At 35.4% G+C, this 19,588-nt stretch overlaps 1 protein-coding gene across 1 annotated transcript in view; it reads right to left on the minus strand.

Annotated features, from left to right (window-relative positions):
• Positions 1-1,314: 1,314 nt before the first annotated feature.
• Positions 1,315-19,588, minus strand: part of LOC140444602 (monocarboxylate transporter 2-like) — a 798,852-nt gene continuing 780,578 nt past the window's right edge. The window contains exons 6-10 of the mRNA XM_072536366.1: positions 17,840-18,015; positions 17,004-17,286; positions 15,425-15,599; positions 5,086-5,355; positions 1,315-1,841 (exon numbers count right to left, since the gene is read on the minus strand). Coding sequence (XP_072392467.1) covers positions 1,315-1,841; positions 5,086-5,355; positions 15,425-15,599; positions 17,004-17,286; positions 17,840-18,015 — 1,431 coding nt within the window. The remainder of the gene's footprint in view (positions 1,842-5,085; positions 5,356-15,424; positions 15,600-17,003; positions 17,287-17,839; positions 18,016-19,588) is intronic.

Raw genomic sequence — 19,588 nt, forward strand, 5'->3', positions numbered from 1 at the left:
AGAGCAACACGCGTTAACCTTCTGGGAAAGGCAAAGACGAATACTTCCACAAAAATGGGACGAATATAGACAAGCAGCCTCACGTCTTAAAACACAAACCACTCCGCTTACAGTAGCAAACCAAATCATGGAAAAATACCACATTGTCCTGTCGGAAGCCGTCCCTTTCCCAGCGCAAACCACACTGGCCCGCTGTCTACCAAACACAGAATTACTGCTTAAAAACCATAACGACCCGAAGCACTTATCGTTATACATTGCCCTAAGGAAAGCCGCCCTAGAGACGATACACACCAAGTACCCAGCACATGAGTGGCTCCACATCTACTGCGATGGATCCTCGATGCCGGACTCGGGAAGAACAGGAGCAGGATATGTCTCAACGTTCTTCACAGGCTCTATAGCTGTGGGTGCCCCTCTCATATCTCAAATTGCTGCTATACACGAAGCTGCAAAAAATCTTGAGAATTTCCAACACCCCCAAAAAGTTGCCTTCTTCATCGACTGCCAAGCCGCAATCCTCGCCCTGTCGACAAATCGATACACCGACTGTGCCAAAACAATATCTTGCCGCGTCCAACTATCGATCTTGATGGAAAAAGGGTGGCTGATTACTCTACAATGGATCCCTAGTCATGTCGGTGTTGAAGGAAAGGAAGCGGCGGATGAACTTGTAAAAGAAGGCACTACTCTTCCACAGCCCCCTAGCTTCCAATCGTACACATCAGCAAAGTCCACCATTAGAAGAGGAATCAAAGCGAAGATAAAAGAGCAGCAGATACAAGCCGGTGTTGGAAAATCTTGGACTCACCTAATAGAGTCACCAATCCCTCGCAACTTGCCGAGACCCATTAGTGTAGCCGTATTCAGAACAACTACGGGGCATGACTACCTGGCCTCCCATCTACATCGCATCGGCGTCCGCGAAAATGACAACTTTCCACTATGTGATCAGCCCCAGATGGATGCTGCTCACCTTCCAGAGTGCCCAGCCCTGAAAACAGACCCACCCGAAGAGGATGAAGATCGCCTCTGAGAAACGGCTGGTCTATACTGGTCAGCGCGCCACCAAATGGCTAACACGCCAAGGGTGGGCGTTGGCTAGTAAGTAAGTAAGTAAGTCAATCATTTTGATCGAGTTTCCTTGGTTTTTATTTTTTTTTTTCGATTAAACCTATGACTTGAGTTAGTAATAAATGCCAATACCGAGAGAACGTTTTTGTTGACAGCGGCTGCAAAGAATACATAAAGCAAAGAATAAGTCAAAATATAATTCAAATATGGTCGAAAAGGAATTATCGTCTTAAATACTATTTACACCGAAGTGGTAATTTGTTCTATCACTTGAATATTTCTAATAATTGGCCTCCTATAAGCTCTACAATATTCCCACCTAGCCAGGCCCTCTGGCACGCTTTTACTGGGTCTGAGCGTACCCTTTTTCACTCTAGGAAGCGAAGCATACCGAATGCACTCTTGCTTATTACACATATTGGGGTTGTAATAAGGGGAATGGTTGATGTTGGCCGCGTAACTCAAGCTCTTCGGCAGGTACTGGATGTGCGGCTCTCTTCGGTACCGGAACGAGTGCCTATGAAACGGCGATTTGTCGCAATGGTCGGAGCAACTAGGAAATATTCGCTCGTAGTGGTTACTTCCGTGACGGTAGAAGTTGTACGGGTTTACGTCTGGAGTGTAAATAGGGTTGTAGGGGCCTAAGGTACATATGCATTCATTGAGGTTGGCGATGGTGCAAGCGTTTAGGTTGCAATTGTTCGAATTGCTGTTTACTATGGGTTGGTGTTCTTTTCGGGTGCCGACCAGGAACATTAAACTGGCGCCTGAAACATTTAGAATATATGATTAGAGCGCAAAGTTTATTTAATAGTAAAAAGTGTACAAAATGTATTAAATATTTTAAATATATATTTTTTCGTAGTTAAAATTATTAGTAGTATTTTTTGGATACAAAGGATATTTAAGCGTTAACTTAGAGCCTTTCCTATCCAAACGTCAACTTCACTCTTTGTCCAGAATGGATTTGGTGTATTTTGTTCTCACAAAAGAGGCTCTAACTACCAAGTGCGGCCGTGAGAAAGCTTACACAAGATAAAAAAGTATCTCTTAACAAATATAAACAAATATATCAAATATTGTTAAGAGCACGAAATGTGCCTCAAACTCATAAAACGGTCGTAAATCATAGGCGTTCCTAACGTGAGGTGTTTATTCATTAAATAACAATATAATGTTTTAATACTGTTATATATAATATTGATAATATTTTAATACTTATATATTTAGCAAAAAACAATTAAAACTTTCACGACTAATGTTGATTATTATATTATATTAATAAAAATAAGAATTTAACCATTAACAATTTTGTAAATAAGAATACCTTATCTCTTTGGATATTTCAATATTAATCTTCGTGTTTAATTACTTTACTAGAAAACCTGGAATTCATATCCGAAGGTACTATTCGTTGCAAGATAATTAGGATGGAATTCCCCAGATTTTTAATAATATAATTATATCCGAAACTTAACTTGAAAGGGTGAAGTTATTACGAACGAAAACAATTTTTTTTGTTTAGTACGTTCTTGATCGCATGTAATTTACGGCTCATCGGTGTTTCCGCGTCTACGGCAGTAATTAGCGACTTGAATATTTCTTTTGCGAATTATATGCAGTGCGTGAGTAATTTTTTATTCCATATACCTACGAACATATACATACCTTTCGCTCGTGCTCGTTTTGTTGGATTGTTTGTGATGGCTTCATCATCAAGTTTTACAACGGTACTGTTGCGTACAGTCAGTAAGTCTGTCTATTTACCAAGAGAGAAGACTATTGTCCTGAATGTTCACGATGCTCTGGTTTCTCAGAATACCACAAACACTGTTCGCAACATAGTCGAAAGTTGTGCCAACATGACTAGCGTAGGAGAGTCAACTATATATAGGTTCCTATCAGAAAGAAAAAAACACGGTATATCTAACCCAAACACAAACGAACACTCAAAGAGAGTGAAAAAGCCTATTGAAATTGATGAATTTGCCAAAAATGGTATTCGAAGGAAAATTCATGGATTTTTTTTTTCAAAAAAGAAATACCAAACCTAAACAAAATTTTACAAGAAGTTAGAGACGACCCGGATTTGCCTCATATCGGACGAACTAAATTGTGGCAAGTTTTAAAAGAATTAAATTTCCGGTGGGAGAAATCAAACCAAAAATCACTTTTGATTGACCGGGAGAAGATAATATGTTGGAGAAGAAATTATCTAAGATCCATACGAAAATATCGGGCTGAAGGAAGGCCAATCTTCTACCAGGCTGAAACGTGGGTAAACTCAGGTCATACTCTAAAAAAAATTTGGTCAGATAAAAATATATTAAGCTCCAGGCAAGCCTTTATGGAAGGTTGGTCTACTGGTATCTGCCCACCTTCTGGTAAAGGCAGTAGATTAATTTTCTCACATTGGCAGTGAAAAGGGATTTTTTAAGCATGGTTTGTTGGAATTTCAGTTTAAAAACACAAAAGACTATCACGAGGAGGTGACAGCTGATGTTTTCGAAGAGTATTTTGAGCATGTGATTAAACACATAACACCAAATTCAATTATAGTATTAGATAATGAACCTTATCATTCACGACTAGTAGAAAGACTTCCAACGACTGCGTGGCAGAAACAGGATATTCTTGACTGGCTGTGGAATAAGTATCTGCCTTACGAAGATGGAATGGTAAAAGCAGAACTTTTAAAAATTGCCCAGCAACACAAATCTAAGTTCAAGAAATACGTAGTTGACAAAATGGCGGAAAGGCGAAACATCACAGTCTTTAGACTTCCACCCTACCACTGCGAAATAAATCCAATTGAACTCATTTGGGCACAAATGAAAAGTTATGTGGATAGAAAAATTACGTCATATAAAATACAAGCTGTACGTGAATTGTTATACGAGTCTTTACAACATATTACAAAACAAAACTGGAAAGATGCAGTAAGACATGTAATAGAAGAGGAACAAAAAATGTGGGATCTTGATAACATAATTGATGCGACCGTAGAGATACAACCGCTAATTATTAACCCTCAAGACGACTCGGATTCCGAAGTTGATTCTATTTATTTTGAATTTGAATAGTTTTCTAATCGTAATTATATAGGGTAAGTAATAGTAGTTATAATCGTAAGGTATTAAAGGGGAAAGGCGCAAAATGTCTCCTGTCAAAATGTTCAATGCGTTTTAAATGTATCAATTTTTTTTTCAAATCCTGAGAAAACTAAAAAGCATTTTTGAAAAATTTAAAGGCAGAATGAAATATTTATTAGAATAGTTAGAATTTATTAGAATAATTAGAAAAAGTTACTTTTGCATGCAATATTTTCAATTAAAAATTATACTATATATTCTCTTTTATTTTCACCCATGTTACATAACATATTAAAATAAACATTGTAGAAGTTTTCAGGGACTTTCTGCCCTGAGTAATAATGTAATCTTTCATTCTGCGTTTAAATTTTTCAAAAATATTTATTAGTTTTCTCCCGATTCGAAAATAATGGATACATTTAAAACACATTGGAAATTTTGCCAAGCGGCATTTGGCGCCCTTTTCCTTAATTAAATAAATGTATCTTTTAAATAAATTTTTTTTTTTTCAAATGGCAAGGAACTTTTTATTTTTGAATAAAATAAATAAGTTTTATTAAAAAATACAATTTACACAAGTACAATTTAAAAAATATATTTATTTAGTTCAAATTAATGTTTCAATCATATACTCTACGACACTGGTCGTTCATCTCTAACCATTCAAAATACCCCCGTAATAGGATTATAAGGTATTGTATTCCTTCAGATATAAGGTGGGTTAGTCGAAAACATCTTAAACCGTCAGTTTTAGGTTGGTTTTTACTATTATATCGTATTACCTATCCTCTCTGTATTTCAGTTTTCTAATTAGGGTTAAACTTGTAGTGAGCTATCAACAAATTGTGAACAGGCTATAGTATACTAAGTTTTAGCATGAACTCTGACTTTCCATTTGGCAAAAATAAATCTTACTTACCAATAATAGTCGTAACAAAACTAAAGTAATACCCCGCACGGGGATATGTCAGGTTGATGTATCCCGTAATAGGGATGCCTACTAGAACAGGTATCGATTTAGCGCCCTGAATAAAACTCCAGGCTTTGGTAAAATGTCTCCCCTTGATTCTTTCCAGGGTAAACATCTTTAAGGCATAGTTGTATCCTCCCAAGCAGATTCCGTAGAGCCAAACGAAAAGAACGTAACCGTGGTAACCCTGAACTGCGCTAAGGGCCAGGAGTGAGATACCTAAAACAAATAAATTAACAATATATTCTTCTTCTGCGGACTCTCATATGGTTTTGAATAAGGAAAATAATTGGGATTTTGATTAATTCTTGATTTTTTCTATATTGTTTTTATTTTATGCTTAATAAAACTTTGTACACTTAAGGTAGAGGGTAGCGGATGGATACTCTCTACTAGTGTTGCCCAAATGCAAGAACAAGACGAGACTTAGACAGTCTTGGTCTTGGTCTTGCGCCAATACACCTGGTCTGGGTCTTGGTCTTGGTATTGCGCTCCCGGTCTTGGTCTTGGTCTTGGTCTTGCAGCAAGAGTCTTGCAAGTCTTGCAGTTACCCATTAATTAGCCTATTGCTATTTATTAAACGTTACTTTAGATCTTAGAACAACGTAACAGAGTAAGTACATTTTAAGCTTGAATTACCATAGCCATAATAAAGACTAACCAAATTAATAAATGTCTAAACAACTGACACCGGGTGGGGTTTGAAGCAACGATCTAAGCGATCCGTGCCTATGCTCTAACTAACTCAGCTATCTACCAGGCCCAACGGAAGTCAATCTGTTTCTTAATAAATGTTTGCATTTACTAAGCTTACATGTGCTAAAACATGGTTAAAAAAAAAAAAAAAACAAATTACCGACATAAGCATGCCTGTATTTTAAAGAACATTATCTGGCTAGAAAGGAATTGATGGACATGATGGGCAAAAAATCCACATACATGTATCAAGGGCACAGATTTTTTAGGTGATAAGATAACAAACTATAATCCACTTATTAAAGCAAAATAAATGTTTTTACCAATCTTGTCTCTACTTTTATATAAAAAACTAACTTGAAAAAATAAAGAATAGTTAAAAAAGCAATGGTAATCAAACGAAGTTATTTTAAATTAAGGAGATCCTACTTAATAAATACATTAATTTACCAAAATAAAGTAGTAGGTACATAATATATGTAATTGGTAATAAGGTAATGACTATATTTTTTTATATGTCCACCTTTTCTAGAGGTTATTAAAAAGCTTGTGATATCTCCACCGAATTTTGGTTTTTCGGGAAGAAATATTTGTAATTCCTTTTTGTGAAAAGATATTAGATGCTTCCTTAAATCTGACGTGTTTCTGTTGACCATTCTCATTTCAATCTTCTTATGTAGGCAAAATTTACACAAAGCAATTTGGGATGCATGAATTATTTCGAAAAACTCATCAAATTTACTTTTAGGTCTTTTAGATATATAACTCTAACGCTCACTACTCGAACTAGAACTATTTGAATTTTTGTCCCTCATGTCAAATTGTAAACTTGTCACTCCAGGAACAACAAGGATTAGATGAAAAACAATTATTACATTAAGGTCGGTGCACATATACGAGCCAAACGGTATGCATACGGTATGCGAACGCTATATTCGTTAATGTGTACGGCAGAAAAAACCGCTTGCGTACTGTTTCGTCGTGACTCGTCTCGAACCAAATTGTTGCGGTTTATTCCACGACTTCAAAGGAAGCTCGTCTTTCAGTTTGGACGGCGCTTACTAGACGCAGCGAACATTTTTATTGTCTCATCAAATCGACATTGTGTGAATGACGTGTTCCTTCATAGAGATACGTGAGAAAACAGTAAACTGATTTTTGTACATATTTTTATTTTTGTTAAACAAGCAAAAACAGAAACATAAATCAGTACCCAAATTATAAATAAAATGAATCATTTCGCACATGTGTGTTCTTTGTTGGTTTGTCGCTTTCCATGGATCGAGATAAGTATGCGATCAGTACGATGTTGAATATTTTTCAAGGATCTGTACGCGTACGGTACGTATACCGTTTGGCTCGCATATGTGTACCCACAGACTCAATGGAAAGCTCAATTGGGAATAAAGTTAAGTGATGTCGAAAAAGTAACATACTACTATTATCGTTACTTTGTGTTCGTTACTATCCAATACCCTAAGTATCTAATAACAAACCGAGAATTATATATCGTTACTTCGTTATTCTAAATACTTCATTACTAACATTATCTTATCTGTTATTAATTTGTCTCGGTACTTTTGAATATTAGCCACGCCCTTTCAGCAAATTTTGTTTAACCGAATGGTTAAATGGTTTAAATCTCATCGCACACTCAGCAGAAACAATTTATAGTCTAAGGCCGATAAGATTTGTTTATTTAGGTTCCTACTGACTAAATTATAATGGGAAAAAAATTGAATTATTAAGTGGGTGTCGGTAACAATTATATTTTTTATTAGCTAGGGTGACATATTTAAAAAAATATCGGTACGATATTACTGTCGGCATCGCAATGCCAGAATATTATCTTATGATTAAAGGGCGGCTATTCTCAAAATATGGACAATTAGTTTCAGAGAGAAGAAGTCGCCTTCTGGAAAAGAATGTACAAAATATTTTATTTTTACAGTGTAATTATGACCTCTGAGCACGTGTCAAATGTGTTTTTTTAATGAATATTTTGATTTGGTATGTATGTTTATGTTATTGTTTGTAATGCGCATAAGTCCAGTTTTTCAAATTTTTATTACATATTTTTTTGCGTCTCATAGAGTCTTTAAGCATATACCCGAACTATTATACTTGCTAAAACCACACTCAGTCCTAACTGCAAGACGCAAGAGTCTTGCAAGCTTAGTCTTGTTCTTGCTTAAATCTTGCACGGTCAGTCTTGGTCTTGCTAAAATTAGGCGGTCTTGGTCTTGGTCTTGGTCTTGCAAAAACGCAAGAACAAGACCAAGACTGCAAGACCAAGACCGATTTTGGGCAACACTGCTCTCTACATGAAAGTGGTAATGCAATTCATTATTGTGTCCCAATTCTTTTAGGCGCAGATATTTTATTCCAATCCAAGCTGTCCTTCAAGTAACCATAAATCTTTACATATCCTATCGAAATTTTAAACCTGTACGTTAAAGAATAGTATTGATCCAATACATAAGAGAAGGCTTTATATCACATAATTAGAAATCCGATAGATTATGTTCTAGTAAACAAGAGATTCAAAAAAATGTCAACAGAATAACAACATATCCTAGTAAGTGTACATATTGGTTTAGATTTCTTATTAGGCTGCCTGTCCATTCCAAACGTTGGCGATGATTCTGGCTATGATGACTTTGTTGGTTGCTATAAGGAATAGCTGTATTGAGGTCTATCTATATCATGCTCTTAGGTTATCAAGCCAGGATATTCTTCTTTGTCCTGGGGCCCTTTTTCCTTCAATTTTTCCGTGTAAAATGCATTGGAGTAGCTCATATCTGTCTTGATTATTTAATATATGTCCCAAGTACTGCAGCCTACGGACTTTCACAATGTTGACCAAATCGGCGGTTGTGTTTATCATCCGTAGAACTTCTTCATTGGTGACTTTGTCTATGCATGGTATCTTCAGGATCCTTCTGTATAACCATACCTCAAAAGCCTGAAGTTTTGATAGGGTTTCCGCCTTTAATGTCCATGTTTTTACTCCGTACAGAAGCAAATTACACGTAACATTTAAGAAGCCTTATTTTTGTTTCTAGAGTGAGGTCATGACTCTTGAACACAGAGCTCATAGTCAAGATTGCACTTTTTGCCTGTTCGATGCGATATTTTAATCTCTTGGATATTGTCCCACGGGTCATTGATTATAGTTCTTAAGTAGTTGTACTGTGAGACACGTTCAATTCTCATTTGGTTCACATTGGAATACTATTGTATCATCTGAATACCGCAGGTTATTGAGCTTGACTCCATTTATTGAGATTCCGTCATCACTATCTTTTAGAGCCTCTTTTAAAATGTGCTCCTAGTACAGATTGAATATCGGTAGTGAAATTATGTACCCCTATCTCACTCCTCTTAAGATTTTGACCTGATCTGTATATTCTCCATCTATTTGGAGCACCGCTGATTGATTCCAACACAGGCTAGCTATTATTTTATGGTCTCTTCCGTCAATCCCTGTCCTTTTCAGCATTTCCATCATTTGTTAATGCCTGACTTTATTGAAAGCCTTCTTGTATGTTCAATTTAAGCTACTCTACTGGTATTTTTCTTACCTTATTCTTCTTTAAGTTCCATCTTGTATTGAAGGTTGGAAATCATCATGGCTATGCGGACTCTGTTGACTGCCACTCTAAAAAGTTCTGCACTACTGCATGTCTTATATATATCATTAAATATTTCAGTTATTATTTTTATTTGTTCTGCATCTAATAGCTTTAGCAGTTTTGCAAAAATTTCATCAAGTCCCGGTGTCTTTCCATCCTTCATTTGTTTGACGGCTGCCGTTCTTGCTTCTGGTAGGGTTTCAGGACTTGAATTTTCTTCAATGGTGGGTTCTTGTATTGTTCTAAGGTCGTGGAAAAGTTTCGACAAGTATTCTTTCCATACTTTCTTTTTATCTCCTTTGGTTATGGCAAGATTACCTTCATCATCTGTTATTTTTTCGCTGTTGCGTTTTCGGAACTTTCCAACTATTTCCTTCACATTTCGATGGACACTGAAGTAATCATGTCGACTCTGATACTCCTCTATTTCTTCACATTGTTCTGTTTTTTGTTTCTCTTTGGCCGTTCTTATCTTTCTTCTGAAGATTATATGTCTTCTCTTATGTTCTTGAAGATTTTCTTTGTTTTTTTTCTCTGATCTAAAAATTCTATTGGTTTAGACCACGATCCTCTAATAGCTGACATCAAAGTAAGGTCAAAAAAATTTCTAAAATGTCCCAAAATACAAAAAATACATAAAACAGAGGATATCAAAAAAGCAGATGTAAATATACAGCAAACAGTACATAAAAATAATAGTATAAAAATATAAAAAATGTTTAAAGATAATATATCTACTAATAATACAAAACATACTAAAAAGAATTAAACAAAAAAAAACAACAATGGAAGACCAATGAAATTCTTGAGTTTATGCAGCAAAGACGACAACAGGGCGGAAAGAAAAAACAGAAATAATTAAAACAAAAGATGAAGACCTCAAAAGACAACGAAAAGTGGGTGGAGGATAAATGCATTAAAATGGGAGAGTTAGAATGAAAACACGACACATCGAATTTGTTTAAAAAAAGCAGAGAAATAGCTTTTCTATCATAAAAAACCTCCTCATATAATTGTAGACTCAACATAGAAATAAAGATAAGTGAATAAGAAATTTGGACAACTTGGAATACGTACATAAATGACCTGTTTAATGACATCAAACCATAAGAACAACAGACATTAGGTAAATACGAAGGACCAGAAATGCTAAAGATAGAAATACTACATGCTATACAGTTGGCAAAGAGCAGAAACCTGTTGGCCCTGATAACATTACAGGATGTTGTCAAGGATACAAAAAGGGATCTCAAGGTGACATTAAAGTGTCTTGGTAAACAAAATATAGGACTATAGTAGCGCTGTACTCCAAGCTAGCCGCCGATAAAGGAGTACATGTTAAGGTTGACAAGTATTCCAAGAACGAATTAAACATGCTGTATTGTATATCTTAGTACCTCCATCGTGCTAGTTTTTGGCAGTTAAATGGCAATAATGTTACAAGAGACCTAAGGGGAATCCATGCAGGAGAATAAAACGTCAAACGGACAATATCTGGAATATCCAAGAGAACAAGGGATCACATTTTAGGCGATGGAAACTAATTATGATCATACAAGACTTGGTATATCCATTTCTATAGACCAAAATTGGATCACGTCAATCTTCATAGCCATAAAACGTGATCAAACTTCACATAATAAAGTTGACGGCTTTCTTCTACAATACTGGACTACTTGGCAACTGCAGGTTTAGTGAAACAATAAAATTATTAGTCTTAGAACGGAAGATCCTCCAGAGGATATTTGGACCTTCTAGAGACGAGATGATAGGAAAATGGAGGCAAAGACTTAACCAGAAACTCAAATCACTCTATGGTGACGAAAATATAGTACGATACATTAAGGCAAATCAGATAAGATACAACCTTCTGGGAAAGGTCCGATGGCAGACGGACAGTTGGTCGCCCAAGAAAAAGATGAAAATATGCTCTCTCTTTCTGGTCGTTTTCCCATTACTGAGGATCGTGATTTCTTCCAATATTTCTAACAATTTTTCTCCATTGATTTTTATATTGAACTGCTCTAAGAGCTTCGCAGAATGAGTTTCCACTTCCGGAAAACAATTAATCTCTAGAAACTGTCGTTACCTCTATGTGAATGAAAAATTGCAGAATATGTTTTAGACATATTGTTTACATCCTTATTTTCATCTCTAGTTTGTTTAGCATGGAAACGTTTGTCCTATGAGCTATCCAAGGTGTGCGCAACATTCTTCTCAGGCCCCACATCTCAAAGGCATCAATTTTTTGGCGCTCACGTCTGCGAAGAGTTCAAATCGCTGCCGCGTATAGAAATATTGAGCATACAAGGGCATTCACCAGGTTCATCTTGATATTTGAGAGATAGATCTGTCTTTTCAAACTTTAGGCGACTCATCGCATTTTTTGCCATACCAATACGTCTTCGAACTTTTGCTTCACAGTTACCATCGTTACTATGAAAATATGCAGTAACGATTAATTTTAGATTGGGGTGCAACAATGAGAGATTGCTACACAAGACCGACAAGAGTGGAGGAAAATAATAAACGCGGCCAAGAGTTGTAGAGCGAAGAAAGAAAAAAGAAGAAGAAGAAGCGGGGTTTGTTACAGAGTTCTCACTTTAATTGCCATAGATAAGTCATACCTCGTCTGAGGTAAGAAAAAAAAAATTATACCCTGTTTCTCTTTATCTGCTCTATCCCCTTTTCTTTCTTATTACTGCTATTATAGCTAATACCTAATACCTCATATCTAATCGTGATCTAATTAAACAGAAGTTGTGGAAGTTAAGTTAGACTTTGACACCCCGTTTTAAATCACTAATTGACAAATTCGGAAGTTGAACAAGAACTGGCGATGGATTCACGTATATAGTAAATCGACCGATAAACGATAGATAGAAATCCTGATGGCGGGCAGTCTTGATTTGATTGCACGTACTACACGAGGACTTAAAGAGATGACTTCCACCTTCTTGACAGCCGCACAAAATATGGGCCTTAAAATAAACGAGGAAAAAACCAAAATGTTAGCATCTATTCCAAATAACAGAGATAGAGCTAGAAACGCCGAAGAAAACTTCAGTATAGACCAATATAATTTTGAGGTAGTAAATAAGTTTACATATTTGGGTTCTCTCATAACAAACGATAATGACACATCTGAAGAGGTAAAACGGAGGGTACTGCTAGCAAACAAATGTTATTTTGGACTAAGCAAGCAGCTAAAAAACAAAGATTTAAGCCAGAAAACCAAACTAATAATATATAGAACACTCATTCTACCAGTGCTGACATATGGGTCAGAAACATGGACCATCTCCAAAACAGACGCAAATCTTCTGCTCGTCTTCGAAAGGAGGATACTAAGAAAAATAATGGGCGTATTCTGTAAGAATGGTATTTGAAGAAGGCGATATAATTTCGAATTGTACGAGAAGTATAAAAAAATAGTAAATGGCAGAGATGTAATATCCTTCATAAAAATAGGTAGGCTTAGATGGGCTGGACATGTGTCAAGAGCAAATGAAAATTACCCACCCAGACGAACTCTATTATCGGTCCCAGTGGGAAATAGGAGTAGAGGCAGACCACGACTGAGATGGAGGGACGGTGTGGACGAGGACGCAAGGAAAATCGGCGCGGCAAATTGGCAACGGTTGGCGATGAACAGAAACGACTGGCGAAATAGACTGGGAAAGGTCAAGGCTCAACTAGAGCTGTAGCACCACTGATGATGATGATGATGGCGGGCAGATTAAAAAAAAAGGATATGAGGCCTTCAGAACCACAGTGGATTAAGTCCACTTTTTACGAAAATTAAGTTAGCTGTGTATCTATGTTCTACAAATAAAAATCTTTTCGGTGCTATAACAAACCAAGTCCAAAGTTACTGCAATAATAAACAGATTGTGTTAGTTTACTATGTCTCTGAACAATGTGTCATATTATTTCGGGACAGAGTGGATCAAGTCCAGTTGACTAGTCAGATTATGCTCATTGTATTTATCGTGATCGTTTATAATAAAAAATGACTTCAAATGACGACATTAGTAATTTATCTGCATCATCATCTGATAAGTATATACCTCCAGAACAACACTCGTCTGCAGAATCGTAAGTAGCCAAATTTGATCAACTGTTATAAAAAAAAGCTGCAGCAACTGAACTTAAGACATCCAATTCACTTATTGTTGAGCAAAATGTTCACCTAGCAAAAGTAAAACAAGCTCGAGATGTACTAAAATCGTACAGTGATGACGCATCAGATGAACACTATGTTGTTACTTTTAACATCCAAAACCACTGCCATACCCGAAATTGTCTACATTCATTGCATATTACAGAAGAAATATGTATGTCTATAACCTAGAAATTCATTCCTTCAACAAAAACAACGGCTTTATGTATATGTGGGACGAAACAGATGGTGGTAGAGGATCTCAGGAAATATCTTTAATATTGACCATGCATCTGAGAAAACATGCCAAAAATCATAACCATGTAATTCTCTATTCAGATTCATGTGCAGGACAAAACAGAAATTTTAAAGTGGCTGCCACGTTACTAAATCTTGTTCAAGATCCTTACATAAACATAAGAACGATAGATCACAAGTTTCTTGTATCTGGCCACTCCTTTTTGCCAAACGACCGATATTTTGGGGATATTGAAAAGGCTGCCAGAAAATCTTCTCACATCTATGGACCAAATGACCGGATTAATGTAATAATATCTTCAAATTTGACAGTGCCTTTAGAAGTAACCAACATGAAAAGGACCGACATTGTGTCGACAAAGAACATAGAAGTTGTGCTTGTAAATAGAAAAAAAGATAGTTATGGAGCACATGTGAAGTGGTTAGAAATGAGATGAATGAGGTACAAGAGAGAAGATCCTTGGGTTATGAAGTGGAAACCTACGCTGAATGAAGATTTTCCGTTTTTTATGGCGAAAAAAAAATGTCTCAAAATTCATTGGTAATCAAAGTCATCTGTACTAGACACCTAGAATCGTGACAGAAGCAAAAAAAATGACATGCTGCTCTCCTTCCATATCAGCTACCAGTCACACACTATCATTTTAAAAATCTCTGCATCAACACAGGAACCCGTTGACGAATCCAGCAACAGGGTGAAGAAGACGACATAGACGAACTGGTCTATGATGATTAAAACTAATGCCATTTAAGGTGTGAGAGTATTATTGAACATTGTTGTAATAAGTTTTTTATTTGTTATTATTTTTTGTAACTAAAATTCCAGTTTTGTTATACTTCGCTTTTTAATCCATTTTTTCCACCAAATCTAAAAGATTTGGTGAAAACTTTCAATTATTTCCAAAAAGGTTATTTATTTAATATAGTTTAATAGTATTTAGTATAGTTTAATTATTTAAACTAAACATTACATACGAGGTTTTCACTTAGATTCGGTTCTTTGGTGTATTATGTAATAGTGGAGAGCTTGTTAACTTTAACTCTAAATATCTCTGACTTATGTATTATGAACATGATCCACTATGGTTCTGAACGCATCATATAAACAGTTAAAACTTGGCTGAAATAATTTCCGGTTTGTGAACGTTGTTTTTTATTCCAAAAAATCATTTCTTTTGCCCGTCAAGTACCTAATTCTTAAAAAAGGGGAAAGACATAAGGACGACTAGTCAAGATATATATATGTAAAGGGAATTAAAATTGATACACAGAAGACTTATAAAGAAATGTAACAAAGGAATTAGTCTCCGTTAAGGAATATAAATAAAGAAAATTCTGATTGATATATAAAATAAACAACCACGAGGCATATTTGTTTACATTGTCTATAATTTATGAAAACAAATTTTAATCTATGCTAGCGGATGTGTTTTCTACAAAACAAAGGAAATTGTAGGAAAAACTATTGTTTAGTATAAAACAATGGTATCGATTACTTAGAGATACATAGTATACTTTGTATGTAGTATTTACTTACCCATTCCTACCATAGCTGCTTGACATAAATACTGTCTTGATATAAGACATTGCGTACTTGGTTTTATTATAACAAAACCGAATCCTACACAGCCCAAGGCAGTGGCGAAGCCCATAAAGGTCTGTAGAACGACTAATCCGTTGTCTTCAAGACCTTCTCTATAGCCTTGGTACGCCTAAAAATACAGAAAATTTTGTTTTTCAATTTTGGTTTAAAATATTTACCCATCGAAAGTCAGTGTAATAAAATGTAAAATAAAAATGGAAAAGTCTGGGAGAGAATTCTAGTTGACTTAAGTTGAATGGGCCTTCTTCTTCTTCTTCTTCAAGTTTTGCTCCTATCGGAGATTGAAAATCATTCTGGCAAATATAATTTTGTTGGTTACGCGCCTGAATAGTTCAATTGAACCGCATCCAAACCATTCACGGAGATTGCGTAGCCACGAGATTTTACGTCTTCCTACGCTTCTTCTGCCTTTGATTTTACCCTGCATTATATTCCTTAGTAGTTCGTATTTGTCACCTCTCATGATGTGCCCCAAGTATTCCAATTTCCTGATTTTTATGAAATTTAAAACTTCGCATTGTTTTCCTAGTTGTTCGAGAACTTGTTCGTTTGTTCTGCGATCCATCCATCATATTTTCAAAATACGTTTCGAATGCTTCCGTTTCTAATGTTGGATTTTTTAAGTGTCCTAGCTTCAACCCCATACAAAAGGGTAGAGAAAATATAACATCGAGGCATTCTTATTCGGAGCGATATATTGATATCGCGATTACAAAAAAAGTTTTCTTATTCTATTAAAAGTTGACCGTGCAATTTCAATGCGGCATCTTATTTCTTTTATCTGATCAGTATCTTTTGTGATCCATACTCCAAGGTATTTGAACGAAGATATTTGTTCAATTTCTGTATTATCTAGTAACTAGCTTGACTTTGATGTTTTGTGCTTTTGTAAATACCATGAACTTGATTTTCTTCAAATTTATTTTTAGTCCATAATCGTTGCAATATATATTTAGTTGTTCCGCAAGGTGTTGCAGTTCTTCTAGTGTTCCTGCCAGAAGGACGGTATCATCAGCATATCTTATGTTATTAAGTGGCTCACCATTTATTGGAAGGCCCTCACTGACTTCGGCAAGCGCTAATTCTGAGATGGCTTCACTGTATAAATTGAATAACAAAGGTGATAAAATACACTCTTGGCGGACCCCACGGCGAATCTGGATATCCTCGGTTAGTTCGTTTTTAACTTTCACTTTTGCTATTTGGTTTCAATAGAGGTTACATATGATTCTAATGTCAAACTAAATAATCACTACTAAAATAAGTAATATAGGTTACCTAAGGCATTTTGGTACATTAAAAGAGATGCACTCCTTTCCAACTTTTACTTTTTTACTTTTTGCACTCTTAATATAAGGACTAATTGAACACATCAGTAAAGAAGAAAATACTTCTGGTTAAAAGATGGAGATTGGTCACGCATTTATATACCCTCAATTTTAATAACTTTTTAAGATAGAGACTAATTTGATATGAATGGATAGTAATGAAGACAGCTAAAGAAATTACTTACCAAATAAAATATTGGAGCATAAATTCCTAATGCGGCAAAGGCACAGGCTATCATAAGTACCCTAAGACCTCTACTCTTCAAGGGACTAAAGTCAAACATCGGCGGCTTGGGCACTTTAGTGTGGGATTTCTTCTCTTTCATTTTCTTCCGCTGGTTTTTAAGATGCGTGATTGCTCGCCTCTGAGGATGATAAAGGTTTGCCGATCTGTACACGATGGGAAGAAAGAAGGCCAAAGCCAGGAGACCGGTTACAGCTTGAAGTCCAAGACGCCAACCAAGTTTACTAAAAATTAAAATTAATTGGATTAAGTAAATTAGCAAATAATTCTGTTTTTTTCTTTATTATTCACAAAAACAAAAAAATGGACTCTTCGCTTGATTAGTCATTCAGTTGATCTCGCAGATCTCGCAGTGGTGAATTCTTAGGTGAAATACCGACAATATTCTGCACTATTACTTGTTGCAAGAAAGTAGTAACTTGATCTAATCCATTTGTGGATTAAACTTTCACACAGTCTCATTTAATTTGGTTAGACTAGGTTACTGCCTAAGCACTGTTAAAACATTTCTGATGATGTAGAAAATCTATTTAAACTATTTTTCCCTCTTCCTTCCAAGAGTTACGATTCTTTAATATTATAACTAAATACATATTTAAAACAGTGAGTTTATTTTCATTAAAATAAAATAGGCTTAAGTGTTGTAAAATTTAATATACATTAGATGAGCTGCCCGGTCTGAAGGGCGTTAGAAGATTACATATTTTAAATAATTATTTTTATAACTCAACGTTTAAAGCAAGGAATCAAAGATATAAGATATTTTTGTAAACTTACCCTACAGCTTCTTTAAAAAGTACAGAAAATAGCGCTATACCCACTCCAGCTCCCGATTGCGCCACCATTTCCACAAATTCTCTTCTTCGCTTAAAATAGTGGCCCAATACTATGGTAGATGTTTCTCTTACTACCCCTGCTCCAATTCCTAGCACTAAGCCGTAACTCAAAAGTGCCTAAAACAAAAAATTAATGTTATATAAATAAGGGCGATATACAATTGTAAATATTATGTTTAATTACCTATTATGTATATACAGATTTTTTGTTTTTAGTGAACTCTGTTATTTTTTATATTATGGTGGTTGCTAACAAATTTAATTCTAGTTAGAAACTATAGTACGAGATCCCACTGCAAAAAAACTGCAACTACGTTCATAACGAAGGTAATCAAATTTACGTTTTTACATACATATTAAAGTATGGCAACTTTGGTATCTGTATTTATCTGCTAGTGTAAAATTTTCCAGACAATAAACTTCTGGCATTGTAATTATCAATACTATCTCTACTTGTTGGTTCACCTTTTGTATTTAAGTATTTCTTGGTTAGAAATTTTAAGAATTCAGGACCCTTAAGCTAGCGGGGAAAAATGAGAGGAAGCCAATTTAACCTACGTAATATTTTTTCACCCATTTTTTACTAATTTATTAACAACCTAATAATTTTTCACCACCAAACCAGCCTTAAAGGGAGCGATTCTGCTGGCTTTCGGTTAAAGCTTGTAGATCCAAAAAAATCTTCATGGTATACCACAGTGCTCTACTAGGTTTTTACGAATTTATTACCATACTAGTAATTATTCACTTCTCAAATACTCCTTATGAGAAGTCAATAATTCTGTTGGGTTATTATTTAAGGTAATAAAAAATCTATTTTTACAATTTTACTGTACTTGTAACTGAAATTATAAATTGCTTGCCAGATTTTTACTTAATTTTATCCACCCTCATAATTTTTGACCCCCTAAGCGACAGAATGGGAAACATTCAACAAGCTAAGCTACGCATTCACGCTAGCTATTTATTTTTTAAAGGTATAAATGTTTAAATATGTTTAAAACTGTTTTAAAAAATTGACTCTGATTCGAGTAGTGAGTACATGGCTAAGCAAAATCGAATCGTAAGTCCCTTTTATGAATATAAAATAACTGAAATCAAGTTAAGTTTTAGTAAATACAATGGAATTGTTATATTTCACAGAATAATTACCAGGTAAGAAATATTCAAATTTGTTATGTCTATTACATTAATTAAGAAGACAAAGCTTATGATAATTAGCAAGAAAAGGATAACAGAAGGTCAACTCTACGTCAACCAATCCCCTGTAGAAAGAGTGACGCACTACAACTACCTCGGCACCATAATAAATGAAGAATGGGTAGCACCACCTTCAATCGGATGGGGGTCTTCTTCAAAGAGTCACAACCTTTCTCTTGATACAAAAGTAAGAATGTTGCGATGCTACGTCTTCTCTGTCCTTTTTCATGGTGTTGAATCGTGGACCTTGAACGAAGATATGTGCAGAAAACTGGAAGCATTTGAGTTGTGATTATATCGGCGAATGCTCAAGATCCCGTAAACTGGCCGAAACACAAATGAGGAGGTCCTCAGAAGAATGAATAAGAACCGACAGGTACTGACCACCATCAAATCTCGAAAGTTACAGTTCTTCGGACACATTATGCGAAATGAATCCAGATATGCTCTCCTTCAAGTCATCCTGCAAGGAAAAATTTTTAAAAACGAG

Source organism: Diabrotica undecimpunctata, chromosome 1, assembly GCF_040954645.1.
Source record: "Diabrotica undecimpunctata isolate CICGRU chromosome 1, icDiaUnde3, whole genome shotgun sequence".
In the NCBI taxonomy this organism is placed as follows: Eukaryota; Metazoa; Arthropoda; class Insecta; order Coleoptera; family Chrysomelidae; genus Diabrotica; species Diabrotica undecimpunctata.